Source organism: Physcomitrium patens, chromosome 23 (genome assembly GCF_059467195.1).
Source record: "Physcomitrium patens ecotype Gransden chromosome 23, ASM5946719v1, whole genome shotgun sequence".
In the NCBI taxonomy this organism is placed as follows: Eukaryota; Viridiplantae; Streptophyta; class Bryopsida; order Funariales; family Funariaceae; genus Physcomitrium; species Physcomitrium patens.
Genome location: NC_143432.1, coordinates 7,774,073 through 7,788,556, shown reverse-complemented (window position 1 = coordinate 7,788,556; position 14,484 = coordinate 7,774,073). Strand labels below are relative to the sequence as shown.

The 14,484-nt window shown below is 39.0% G+C and overlaps 1 protein-coding gene and 1 long non-coding RNA gene across 2 annotated transcripts; one reads left to right on the top strand and one right to left on the bottom strand.

Moving 5' to 3' along the window:
- Nucleotides 1–2,551: 2,551 nt before the first annotated feature.
- Nucleotides 2,552–6,695, bottom strand: LOC112275707 (uncharacterized). The gene is made up of 4 exons (XM_024506306.3): nucleotides 5,017–6,695; nucleotides 4,457–4,533; nucleotides 4,134–4,173; nucleotides 2,552–3,888 (listed from the first exon to the last, which is right to left on the bottom strand). The coding sequence occupies exons 1-4, from the start codon at nucleotides 5,309–5,311 to the stop codon at nucleotides 3,095–3,097; spliced, it is 1,206 nt and encodes a 401-aa protein (XP_024362074.1). The 5' UTR covers nucleotides 5,312–6,695; the 3' UTR covers nucleotides 2,552–3,094.
- Nucleotides 6,696–10,578: 3,883 nt separating this feature from the next.
- LOC149986510 (uncharacterized) lies at nucleotides 10,579–12,892 on the top strand. The gene is made up of 4 exons (XR_016500384.1): nucleotides 10,579–10,812; nucleotides 11,408–11,521; nucleotides 11,716–11,777; nucleotides 11,918–12,892. It is a non-coding gene; the product is annotated as an uncharacterized LOC149986510 (long non-coding RNA).
- The last annotated feature ends 1,592 nt before the right edge of the window (nucleotides 12,893–14,484 follow it).

Below are 14,484 nucleotides of genomic sequence, written 5' to 3'. Positions count from 1 at the left end.
AATTATCATTTATTTCGTGTGTAATTGTAATTCTAAAATAAATTCATTTGATTTCACGTTTGTAAGAACTTATTGACTACATAAACAGAGAATTACTATTTGATTTTTGCTATGACATTTTCTCAGAAAGAGTTGTTTTTCAAGAAATTTTAAAAATGTGTTAAAAATGTTTTTAAAAAGCTACAACGAAAGTTCTTCCCTCCAAATATGCAATTTGATATTTCCACACACATGTTATTGATTTTATGCAAACAGAATCAATGAGCAATAAATTTTTAAATATTTTAATAAGATAAACCAAAATTATACAATAAAATAACAATCCAAAAAAACTTTTTAAAACTTCCAATAATTTGAATAGAATCGTTGACTACTCAACCTGTTTGCAAGAACAAAATAAGCTTTTTATTTAGCACAAATACTGCCCAATTTAACAAAAACTTATGATATATCTATGGATTTTGGAGCTCAAATTGTCAACTATTGAAAATTTATCATTCAATGACTCACAAATTGATACTGGTTCAAGAATCAATTAGAGTTGCAGAAAACTCTAAAAGAGATTGCCATATTTATTTAACATCCATGCCAAAAATTTAAAGCATATCCTACTAGGTTTGTACAAAACCTTAAAGAATGCTAATATAACTTTTATATATATATATATATATATATATAGGAGAATGTTAAATAGACCCAAGTTTTCACTAAATTGACCCACCCATCCTAACCATCATAAAAATTATCAAAATTAAAACTTTAGATTCATTTTTCCACTAATGGACTTGCAACCAATAAAAACCAACCACATTCATCATGATTACCATATTTTTCATCATGGGTGGGTCTATTTAGTAAAAGAATGGGTCTATTTAGCATTCCCCTATATATGTGTATGAATGTATTGATATTATTGACAATAAGACTTTTTGAATAATACAATTTTTTGAGTGTGAGATTTCTATTCAATAATTTTTTTATTATTTTTATTTTTTAATACTTCTCTAGTGGTAAAGATTTATTTTTTCAGTATCTCAATTGATAATAAAAATTATATTATTGTTGAATTGATAATATAAATTCTATTATTATTTTTAAAACTCTATGAAATATATTAAAATTATTTTATTGGAATGAAATATCAAGAGTGATTTTTTCTCAAATAGTATAATATTTTTTCATAGAGGGAATAAAGAATTTAAAAAATTAAAAATAATCTAATAACCAATACATGTGATACTAATTAGTTTTAAACATGTTATAATTATAATTTATTTAGGACATTCGATTTAGAAAAAAATAAAAATAATAATAATAAGTTACTATATAAAAATATCTTTGAATGTCCTAAGCTTGTTATTCATTTTACTTTCGTATTAATTTTTTCAGTGCAATTTAATAAATCATGTTTTAAATTTTTAAAAAAAATCAAAAAACTCTACAGAAAATCAATTTATCATTTAAAAGTTAAAAACACGTGTGGATGAGTGCTATCAAAAAATATTAGATAATAATAAAAGTAATGAAATTTTGTATATTTAATCTTTTGAATCAATTCTTGGATAGTTCATCCTATACAAACTTTAAAATTTAATGTAAAAGATAATACATTATCAATCATGCTTTAATTATTTGTACATACACATTAATTAAATTACAATGTATTTTCTACAAATGACATCTCATACAATGTTTTTAAAGAATATGTTGTTTTCTGATCAAAGTCCCTAACTATCTATTTGAGGCAAAAAAAAAAAAAAAAAAAAAAAACTATTTACTTGCCAATTTCATGACAAAAGAAGCACGCACACACACACACACACACACACACACATTGATATATATATATATATATATATATATAATGTGTGTAATTAAAACACAAATGTGTATTTATTTGCTCTCTTGACCTTAGGCAACAACAAAGCTACTTGTCAAGGTCCCCAATCAATGAACACATTGAAGAATGTACATCCAAAAAGGACATACCCTCTTACAAGAAAGTTGGAGGATGTCCTTTCAAACCCCATATTCATGTTGAATAAGAAGTTTGCTTGTAACAACTCCAAATGATTAAACATTAAATGAATGAAAAAAGAAGGAAAAAGCCAAACAACGTGCAACTATGTTGCAAATGAAGGATGAGACCACTAGAACCAGTGGATGTGTCCGTCCATCCACACTCTTCATTCATCCATCACAACCGCTGCCAGTTACTGAAAATCGCCCATACAAAGATAATGCAAAGTATTTGTGCAGTTTATCTTCCTAGTTATCGTTTAGAGATTCTTAATGAGGGTAGGTTGCAAGCTAGATTAGAGCTAAACAATATTAACTGAGTGAGAGCAAGATGATGACTTCACTGCGAAATCTGCAGTAAAGTGGGTTCAGTTGAGAAGAAACCTGTTGTGCAGTTCCGATTGAAATCTGCTCAGAAAATCCTTGTAAGTGAGTTGACAACATGGGTTTTTGTTCGAATGAATCCCCCGATTCAAGTAAGGAGATGGTGGTGTGTCAGAGCGAGAATGGGGTTAATGAGGAGACGAGAAAGGAATGGAGAAGGAGCTGCACAAGCAGCTGATTATGCAAGAACATCGTCAACTTGGAGCAAAGTTAGTGTACAAAAGGGGGAATCTAGTCACTCATGATTCCCCCTGAAACTACAATCAGCGGCCAGTCTCCCTCATGCTGACGTTGTGTCGCCTCTCAATCAGTAGCGGAGCAGTAAAGCTCTGGAACTATGGATGTGTGTAATCACCTACTTGGCAGTGACGACAACTGTGTCGCAGACTTCCATCTGAAGCTTCGGGATCGGCCCATGAGGGGGAGTGGTGGTGGTGGTGGTTCCAGATCAATGATCACAATGCAGAATTAGGAATCATGCTCCCTGGTTCTGGCAGTCCACATGGTGATAGCCTCCATCGCGGGATCATGCTCCATTCGGATTATGATCGACAAATAAATAAATAAATAAAAACAAAACACACCTCCGCGTGCATTATTCAAAACTAGCGAGGGTTTCTTTTTTTCTTTTCTTTTTTTTTTTTTTTGCAGACTGGGGGATGATGGCGCTGATGGCGCTGATGACCGCATGTCACGACGTGGTGGACATCGAAAGGTCTAGCGTCAAATCTAGTTTGACCTTTTTCGAGTATGCGCTATGCGGAGCTTCTTCATGTTCTGCGTGCTCACTGACGTAGCCAGTGGACATGGTCAAGTCCAGCATGAGGCCGTCGCCCATGTGGCCATGACCTCTGCTATGCGCTGCTGGTAACGACAAGAAGTCAACCAGGTGAACATGCTCCGTGGCCATAGCTGTACTCCACTGACTGAGACTCGTCGTGCAGCTAGGCCAAGAGTATGGGCGCGACAGCGAGAGCGAACTGTCAAGCTCTGGGGAGTGACGACTCTGCTGCGCTGCGTCGTGCTCGACCGCTGGTCGTTTGACATGTTGGGACGATTTCCCAAACACGTCGTGAGCTTGATAGTCCCTGGAACTGCTTTGGAATCTGTTATAAATGCTGCTGTAACTGGAGGCCCTTTCCATTGGCCTTGGAGCTGGACCGTCCAGAAGCTTCATGAGGTGGACAGGGGGAGAAGATTCCTGCTGCAGGCTAGGAGATAGCTCAAAGGGTGTTGGTGGATTGCTTGCGCGGCCCTGATCCATAAGCATCATTAAGGCGATTCGTGCATCGTACTCCCGTCTGCACATCTCCCACTCCGCCTCCAGTTGTAATTTCGCCGAGCTAAGGGGGTTGGTCTGCCAATGATTAGCTAATGTCTGGTCGAGCAGATGGTTGTTTCGGTGTATAGAATCAGCTGTGTTGCAGTGAACCCAAAGACTGCTGTGGTGCTTGAATTTTCCATCGCCGCGCCAGTAGCTGAGGTCTGAAACATGGAATTGAATGGGTGTTAGATGCACTAACACTGGTCTTGCGTTCTTTCGTGCTCAAGTGTTTTAACCGTTTGATGTTGTCTAGTTCGAGTTTCCATCACTCAAATTATTTGTACTTCGTACATGTGGATGATAGGTGATGACTTAAGATTGATTAAGACATGAATGTCAATAAGGACTGAGAAACTAGCCATTAACATCAGGTGTGTACGGACTCCTCTTCTAGTGGATAACTCACCACTTTGGATACTCTCGTCGCTCCTCATGCTCCTGTACATCTGGAAATTCAACGGGTTATACTTTGTCAGCAATCAGTGAGCTCTCGTATGTGTGGACTAGAAATGAAATGCATTTCCCTTCTTTAGCTGAATGGAGCATATTTATTGCAAGGCTGTAAGGTAAAACAAAAGAAGGCATTTTCGTACTTAAACGAACTAATTTCCATGATTGTCCACAGCATCTTTCGTGCTTGGAAATAGAGGAACAAATGGAATAGAGGACGAAGAGGAGGAGGAGGAGGAGGAGAGAAGAGAATGCATTGGAAATGAAAATACAACAAACCTGTAGATGGCTTTTGACATGAGCGATTGTCAGACCCTTGACATCCATATACTGCAACACCATCTTCGGTGTTGCTTCTGCGTCACAAATGAGCGTAAGCAATGAGAAGGAATCAATACAAAAATAAGAGTTCATCATAAAACTTTAGCCATTATCCAAAACCAAAGTGAGATTAAAGCAAACTGTGTTTAATATCTTGAATAATTCGTGCCCGATTGCGTGTCTAGCATCGATTATTATCGTCAATGCATCGATTGTACTGGACTTCTAATGCAGCACACTTAGTTACTTCACAACAAAAATTTCTGAGAAGGATACTCGTGATCAAAGGGGTCGACAACAAAAGCACCAATTTTCAAAACCAGATGGTATTTGAGGTCAAAGATAAACTGGCATCGACGTTCTGGAGCTGAATTATAGAGTGTGGTATTCAGTCAAAAAAACCTGAAGTTTATGAGAGAATTGTGAATCATGCAGCGAAAAGCTTCATACTGGTATTAATCAGTTAAGCAATCTATTCTTCGCGGGAAAACGGTACAGTCGATGCGTAGGAAACTTACTCTCTTGTCCACCGCAGCGATCGACAGCAAGGACAAAGCACTGGTGCAAGTCGGCTGTCCACCGGAGCCTTGGCAACCTGGAGCGGACGTACTGCCGAACTTTCCCTCGACTACCGGTCCGCTTAGAAAGTTTATCCGATGGATCTTGAGCGATTGTAGTGGAGGTTGTGTTGCTCTCGGAAGATAGATTATCTGATAAGGCTCCAGGGCTCGTGCGACTTCCGGCACCCACTTCAAAATCCCTATCTATATCGTCGCCATCACACGTGCTACTCTGTTTCCCAGGAAAATCCATGCGGCTACAATTGCAGGCTACTCCTGCATGCAGCAGCTTTCTCTCAGGTGATAAGCGAGAACCAACAGGGTGTAGGTTGTAGTCAAGGTTAATCAAGATCTAATGAATGACTTGCTGTCCTCTGCAATATGTAGAACTCTCAATATGTGATCCAGGTTTCTTAAGCAGACAGAAATGAACCACCGTAATCTCAGTTTTCAACCATCAAGAGCCCTGCACAAGACTTATCTATCCCGGATTGGTTCTCTGCTTATATGTCGCACAGCCTCTTACGTACAGTCTGGATGCCGACCAATCCATGGTAATGAGTCACTGGAATGCACGAATTCCATTCTATCTCTGTAAAAGTATGGGACCTGTGAAGTGGACCCAAGAAACCTTAAGAAACCTCAGAGCTTTCTAGAGTTTAGATGTAGGGGTATAATGCAACTCAAGTTGCTCTTGCTAATATTGAGTGCAGATCTTTCAGGCGGAGCTTAGCACCTATTTTCAGACTTATCACCGAAGTCGATGACGAAAATATCCGACCACGAAGGAAACTGCTCACCTACCGCAGGACATCCTTGAACTGCTATTCGCGAGGTCAAGCCTAGCAGGCGACAACACAACCCAGTAGTCTGTAGATCAACCCGCCGACTCTAGAAGTGTGCCTTTTTCCAGTAATATTGTTGATCAATAGGAGAAACAATGACCAGGTTCAGATCGGATGGCCGCTAGTTCGAAGCCATCGAGGCGCTTGAAGCAGGCCCCCTTCAGAAAACCGGTGATGTAGCGTACAAGGTAAGTAAATGGGAAAGCCTCCTGCTCGATGTATTTAAAGTGTATCTGAACAGTGTTTGAACGTCGATGCTTTTGGAACCATATCTAATTGCATCAACCAAACTCCTGTGACGAAGTTGTAAATTGTACAAAGAGTTACGCTTTCCCAATGAGCGCCATCCGTTCACTCACGTTCATGAGCATCACCAGTATTAGAGCGGCAAGGATGTAGAATCCGTCGGGGAGCCATAAAGATCTAACTCATCAAAAATTTGTGCTTCCTGCGGAGGTTATGCTCCGACAATAAACACCATCCGATAGTCCATGTTAATAAGCATGAGGATCAGCATCAGCGGCAACGAGCTAGAACCCAACAAGAAACCGAAGAGACTTAGCTGCTCATTTCTGCATCCAAATTCCGTTCTCCCTGCGGGAACGGAAGAAAGCTAACGCCCCGGCAAGTCTTCGGCACTGAAGCGCTCGACTTGCCTGTAGCAGCCTGTGCACCTGCTTCATGCGGCAATGCCCATGAACTTGAGAAGTGAACTCCTCATGGTCACTGACTAGACAAATTGAGCATTTGTCTAGCACCAAAGGAATGATGAGGAAGAATATAGGGGCAAGAACGTCAAACGTGCACGAGAGGAAGTACCTGCCTGGCCAGGATGGCACCGATAGGATGAGAAGACGTTGGCTAGACTCTGATCTTTCCGAGCGATGTGATCGCGGACGGGCCTGTCCGTGGAGACCCCACCACGAGGCTTTCCGAACGTCTCGTCTTTATGATGTCCACGGCCCTGGCGCCGAAGCCTGACATCATTTTGACCTGCAGCGTCCCGGCCCTACCATGGCTACTTATCTTTCCTCCTCCCACAATCAATGGAACGGACTACCTTCCTCATCAAGTGAATTCCGCTCTGCAGCAATTTGGAGAACAATCCAGCAACAATTATTAGCAATTAAGTGTACAAAAATTTGAAGCTTCATCTCGCTAATCCGAATGAGCACCAACCATCCGCTTCCTTCACTGTTAGTGTTCATTCGTCTCCATCAGAGTCATCAAGATTTATAAAGTTGAGATTATGTGCTTCGATGAGCTTTAGGTGAACCTCTCCACCAGGGCTGTATTGCTGACTGTGAATCTTATTCAATGCTATCCACCGAGATCGCCCCCAGCGTCCAATACAAGCTAGTATGTTTGCGACACTTACATTAATGGTGAGCAAAGAGAATTACATTTGTCGTTAGCCTTGCCTTCTCAACGTGGCAAGATTCGAGACCACTTACATTTGTGTCGACGTGCTACAGACAACGTTCTGAGGTTTAAATTTCGAAAGTGGTGATTCCATCTTTCCGAACACTTTGCTTTATATAAAAAATCAAAAAATATATAATCTGCTCCCTCACTTTCCATTTACTCAATCCACATGATTGCACAAGTGATTCACGAAGGTCTATTGCTTCTGATACAGAACCATCCGATAGTTGGGAGTTCACAGCAAGGCATCAGGAATCTAATCCTAGCTTCTTGTGGCAGAATCTGTCGTTCTCTCCTGTTGCATTCCATGTTCGAATTTTCTCTTCCTGGATCATTCAGCCCGGAGACGTTATTCGAGGATCTGGAAAAGCTTGTTCAAGCATCAATATTATCCTCTCTCACCTTCACTTTCTGGCTTTATTTCCTGAGCGGAGCATAGACTCCTGGACAAGATTAAAATGTTGCAATGTGTAAATGTATGGACTAAATAGGATCAGGATTCTGCCACTATCAATAGCCTATGAAAAAAACATGATTCAATATTGATATTAATATACCTGTTTAACTCCTCACATTGATGATGAATTTAAGTTAAATGAAATAAGAAGAGAATGATGCAAGATGTCTTATTCTGTGCATGGCCATTATTTCATCTTGTTAAGAATTACAAAATCCTACAAGTAATTAACATCCTACAGTAGTAACCAATGACAACCAATTCATATTGTAGTAATTCATTCACAAGTTCATTTTTCTAATAGTTTTATAGTAGCGTCTCACCTGTGCATTCAAAGGTATCATAAATATACGGTCAACTCTCAAATGATCGTCTTATCCAAGACTGTTTGGTAGCACATCAAAGTTCTGAAAACATTATAAGCCACTGCAACTTGAGAGAGCCTGCACCCAACATGCAAGTGCTATTGTTCAGTTAGTCACGGCACTTAAAGTCTTGCAAAGTTTACATAGTTAAAGTAATTCAGATGCAGTGCGATTCTCTACGCTTGGCTCTATCAGGCTTAAGGATTGCACAGGATTTGACAAATGGGGCGCCAGACAGAGTGCCCTGGTCCATCACTGCTCTTGCTTTTTTCCCCCATTTGTTGGCATATTTTGATTCTTTAAGTACTCTAAATTTTTCCAACCGCCTGTAGGTGTCTCAATGTTCCAATTCTAGTGGATGGTCGTGTCACATGTCTTTACCTTACCTGCTAAGTTTTTTTCTTTTTTCTTTTCTCTTCTTTTGAAGATGGGTTTCCTTATCATTTTTCCAGAGGGAACACTACCACTTGTTGAGTGATGAAGCAATAGAGAAATTTTGGCGTGGAGGCAATATATTTTGTCACCTAACAAATATTTGCAAAATGCTGGGGTGTGGTTGCACCAGCACTGAGCAAGCTGGAAGGTTTGTTGTCGACTGTTGAGGCAAGCTGGGAATGCAGACCAGTGACCAACCCAGAGGATGAAAGGGTACGGGGGAGAAAGACATCAAGAGAATCCTGCTCAACCAGCTTCCCGCATCATAAATGGGAAAGAACCTGATGCTGCAAGCCAGATCGATTGAGAGCTCAAGGCTCTGTGCTCTACATACTCCGCATGTCGCAAGTCGTGTGGGGCAGTCGGCCTTGAAGCGTGTATACGAGAACAATACCCACTTTCATTCCAGTGCCACGACATCCTCTTCATTTCCACTATGGTGACGATTAATCACACTTAAAAACACTGACGATGCTCTTTTGTCTGTTCGTATTGTGGCATTTCACGATCAATACTTCTTACGACCCATCACGAGGGCCGATCCTCCAGGCAAGTGTGCCTTCTGGCACATGTGCAGCTCTTGCTGCAGCCTGAAATTGATGCAGAGATTAGCCACTTGACCTGGCACAAACCCATCGCTCTGTTGCTAGTGGAATGTCTTAGCTTGCTAGCACACACTGCTTTATTATATTCTGCGACGTGCACATGCGTAAGTTGACAACTAGTGACATGGTGATTGACCATGTGAGTCTTGTTGAAATATGCTGCTTCACATTCTCAAATAGCTCACCCAAGTGTGCCACTGGACCACGCCGTCGTTACGTCGCACAGTCGACAGATATGATGAAATTGAGATGAGAAGTTCTAGGCTAACTAAATCATAAGCTCTTGCATTACTATGGTTGAAAGGAAGAGGGGAAGGCAGGGCGCGTAATGAACGAATCGTTATAGACAGGTAAGAGAGTAGCCCTTGGAAGAAAGAAACTTCCAGATGATAGACAAATGCTATGACGTATGAGCGCACGAATTCCCAACATGCGCCTGACCGAAAGGTTCTTCATGGCACTTTGTCGAATTGTTAGCTAGCCAAGCGCCTCTCAACTTTAGTGACTCACATTTTGTAAAATACTATATCAGTTACGCTTCTGCTGAACTGGCGACGCGTAGATAGTTAAAAACACTTCTTACACATCACTAAAATTATCCCTTTGAAGACGTTCAGAAACGAATAATTCCAGCCAGCACAGTTGGCACACATGACTAACCCAATAAGAACATATCATTTCATATTCTTTACGCAATTCTTTAGTATGTATTATTCCCAGCTGGAAGACCTAAACCGATGGTTTCACTAGGAAAAAATTATGTAGAATACATACTGAACTATCCATCATGGTGAGTGTCGAAGATGATTACAAGTATAAAACTTACTTAGCCAAGCTGCACATTTTGTGTGTGTATAGTTACCTTCTGTCAAAGATGAATGATTCCATCTCTCTGTTCTTAAGAAGACGCTCAACCTGTCAATCAATCTCACCGTGAATTTTGAAGCAGGAAATAAATGATACTCATGCCTCCTTAAGAATCAGCGTCACCCCGTGACCATAACAAGGCAAAGATGCGCGTCATCCGTTGCAACGAGAGAGCAAGCTACCCTAAGAGCAATAAGGTTTAAATGGTAATTAGTTGCACAGTTGAAAGTATGTATTTACATAGTGTCAACGTGCCTTGACGTGCCATGTCCAGTGGTGAGGACTAATGCTTAATTATAATAATCAGCTGGTGTTATACCGACTCGGGCCCAGTCTGTGCAAGGATCATCACGTCGAAGACTCTGCTTATTATAATCCCAACAGTTATGACACTGCCAAGAAACAACGTGATACACGGTCCTCCACTTACGGTGCACTTCAAGAGTTAGATGCAATTGATTATTGTGGACTGCTGGATTTAGTCAGCAAGTAATGATCAACGACCTGAAAGATGTAAAGCGGCTTCAGCATTCAGATATGTACATTACCTTGTGTTGCACTTGGTGGGAGCTGGTGTCTGGGTGTTATGTTGTTTCGTTTCCACTAGAGAACCCTCCTCCGAGTTCTGCAAGATGATCGAGTTAGATTCCGTTAATAATTCTGTCTGTGGACCACTTCCCCAAGTTGTAACCGGGTCAACAGGGCGCCTTGGGTTAAGTTTCGACGGGAAAGGGACGTCATGGATCCCGTTGAAGGTACGCCCTTTATAACCCTAACCTGTGCTGCCACTTGGAAGTTCTGACAATGGTTTCCTTGCTTGTGCGCCTCCTGGTATATGTACCTCCTCCTTTCGTTATGCTTCGTGTTAGACACGGCTCTCCGGATTTGACTGTCGATCGGCAATTTTCGGGTATTCTTGCACATTGCAGTGGCTTGCAATTGACTTCACATCTCCCCACACGTGATGTGACAAATGGTCCGAGTAAGAGAGCAAAATCCCTCGTACATAGATGATGCTTCAATGACATCACATCTCAAGTACTGAACAAAATCTCCGGAGGCAAGAATCGAATCCCTTGAAGACTTTCCGAGCAGCAATGAGTGAGGCAGTCCCCACTCGCTGAGTAATCAGCAGCCTCTCACAAAAAGACGTACCTTAGGATTGGGAAGATGATCAATATCGGGGTCCCCACTTCAGATATCTGGGAAATCCTGCAAACTAGCTGCAAGGAGATGCATTGGGATTGCTGGTCTATTCGACTTTTTTCTAGCATACAGTACGCAGTACGATCTTGCATTGATTAAGAGGTGTGACTGAGTACAGCTTAAGTGAGTATCACGATTTTGCAGGAATTGTTGGAGTCTGGTGCTGAGACTGGAGTACAGACGATCCAGAGTGCTGTGCCTGATGTGAACGACATTAACATGCTATCCACATTTGTGTTTCGTCCCCTGCAGTTTGAGGTGGGGCACTAATCCTGCTCTTGCTTAGGGGTAAACAAACCAAAGATGGAAATTACAAGGGAGGAGTGTCGCACAATAGAATGCAATTCATAGCACTTACATCTCCGCTCGGTGCTCTTCCGTAGCAAGTAGGTGTCGGCTATACCTATGCCAGTTTTGCAGCTGCTGATGTTCATTCCCCCTAATGTGAACAGGAGGTAACCTAGCTGGCATACATCTGTGCAATCGCTCGCACTCGATTTGAGGTATATTGAAGGTAAAGAAACTTACCTTAATAACCACGAGCTGGTATGTGTAATACCACTCACAAGATTTGCGAATATCGCAGGGCAAGTTTCAAGCCCCCTTGCAACTAAGAAATGTTCGTGGTATCTGGGACTGTCTGTTCAAAAATAGGCACACAAGGTGTTCCTCGGGGAGATTTCTGCATTTGGGAGCACATCGAGAAACGAGATCATCATTCGATCTCTGTGTAGAGAGCATGCAGCAGAACCAAGCCCAAAAAGCTGAGAGACTGATGCCCCTAATCTAGAATGACTAAAAAAAGCAACAGGTCTCCCGATATCTAGTGAACTATATATTCACACGAGATCCAGGGCCGTATCTCGCAGTCAATCATGCAGCAGAATCATAAGCGAAGTGTCGGCAATGGACATCCTCCCATTCAAGGGTCTCGTGGTGACCTGGCTGTCGGCATGCAAGATCTAGAACCCATTAGGGCGGGGGGGAAGTTGGAAACAACCTTGTGCCAGTCTGCAAGTTCAGACATCTCGTTGGGAACTCATTCGACTGAGTTCAAATAATGCGCTTAAGCTCAACCCCCTCCCCTTTTGTCCTCTGAGAACTGGGTTGTAGCAGCAGCCATTCGATCAGCTCAATCATGCTTCAATAATTCCATTCTGAAGCACTGCCACCCAGACCAGCGTGCATGCTGTGAATCCCGAGCAAAATAAAATGGGGTCACAACAACCAACTCAACCTCTCAGAAAAAGAAGAGAAAATCATTTTGGTTCTGATCTGAACACTAAGTCATCGCATCTCTGCATCATTTTTTTTGCATCCAGCAGTGCTTTGTTAACTTGTGCCACCGCCACAGCGGGGCGGTGAGCTCTCGATCCACGTCCTCGTTTTTTGCAAATGCTGCATTAAATTAACGAAGCAACACACGCTTTGGGACACAACCCAGAGAGGACCTCCATTTCCAAGGCCGTCACACACGATGAATGCAATTCTCCGTTTGGATGAATGTTACTATCCGTTTTGATGAATGTTACTTTAAACAATTACTTCAAGTATTACAAGACAAAAAGATGATTTGAAATGTATTTTTACCTACATGGCATAAATAGTGTTGTCCCTTCATATTTGCCATGTCCATGTCAAAGAATTCGTATCAACAAAATAAAATTTTAAAAAATATATTAAAACTGCTAAAATAACCATTAAAAAACATCAATTTTTCGTTTTTTTTTTTTTCAGAATTAAAATATATGCTAATGTAACTAGAATTATTAAGTAATTTTTTTTAAAAAATAGTCCATTTCATAGCACCTTTTCACTTTATACCATCTGCTAAGGCCAAAACTTCCAAAAAGAAAATTTTCTTTACCAAGAAATATATCTTTATAAATCTTTATAAATCTTCTATATCATGACTTTTTTAAGTGAGCTTTTGGACAAGAAGATCCTCATCTCTTTTTGTTTTGTTTGATTTTTTTTTCAATATGTATATATATATATATATATATATATATATAGTCTTTTGTCTTTCTTATAATAATTTATTATAAAATAATACTGAGATGAACCTTGTGTAAATGTTTGTCAAACATGATTAGGCTTTTACAATTGGAATTCAAACAGACAACTCCTTTAGAACAATTTTAGAACTCTTGGATCCAATCCTCCAATCATCTAGTCGTTAAGAATCATTATAAATTTCTTTTTTCTTGAAGTAATAATTTGTTTTGCTTTTTTTGGTAACTTTTTAAAAAATAAAAATAAAAATGTTCTCAAATATACAATTTGTTTTCGGGCAGATCAACTGTTAAATAAGCCAATTTGATATTTATTTACGTTATTTATTTATACTCTATTATTTATATTAGTATTGATACTACACACAACCTTTTGTAATTTTTTTTATTCTTAACTAGTTTTGAAAATTTTCTAGAAAGTTATTTAAAAGTTGTAGAAACTATTTCTTTGCAACATGTCTTTTTATTCTAAAGGTCTAAATTTTTAGTTACTCAATTTTTGGAAAGTCCTAAACTTTAAGATTTGTAACTTGATTATTTTTCTTATTATACATATATCTCTTATATTACAACCACTAGTTTTAATAAATTAAAGCACAACCTTTCAACTAAAATAAATATTTTTTTATTTAAATTTTAGATTTGTAGATAGTAAAAAAATACATAATTCGTTTTGATACTATATTAAATAAAATAATAAGATACTATAGAATACAATAAAATTTTAGCTTCTAAATAATAGTAATAAATTATACTTACTAAAAAATTATTTAGATAAACCATAATTATTTAATTAATAAATCTTAAATGCCTTATTTTATAATACTAAACATAGTTTTTGTAATAAAATAAATTAGAAAATTTTATTATTAATTATAAAGAATATATATATATATATATATATATAATTTTTTAGCTTTAAATAATTTATTAGAAGAACGTATTACTCAAAGCATAAAAATAAAATAAATCCAAAGTTACAAAAAATACATATTTACTTGTGTTTTGTAATTTAATTGGTTAATTCAATTTAAGTTAAAAATATAAAAAAAAAGTATGTAAATGAGTTGAAGAGTGTTCATTTATTACTTATGTATAAAATTATCCCTGCATTTTTTGAATTTTTTTAAGAGAATCAATGCCAACATCTTGTAATTATACAAATATAACTAATTTTACATTTAAAATTAAAGCACAATATTTATT

Excerpts from the sequence above, each read along its gene's own strand:
- LOC112275707 (XM_024506306.3), bottom strand. The coding sequence starts at position 5,311 with ATGGATTTTCCTGGGAAACAGAGTAGCACGTGTGATGGCGACGATATA. Across the intron at positions 4,174-4,456 it reads ATGTCAAAAGCCATCTACAG|ATGTACAGGAGCATGAGGAG; the intron begins GTTTGTTGTATT and ends TTGAATTTCCAG. Across the intron at positions 3,889-4,133 it reads CGACGAGAGTATCCAAAGTG|ACCTCAGCTACTGGCGCGGC; the intron begins GTGAGTTATCCA and ends TCCATGTTTCAG.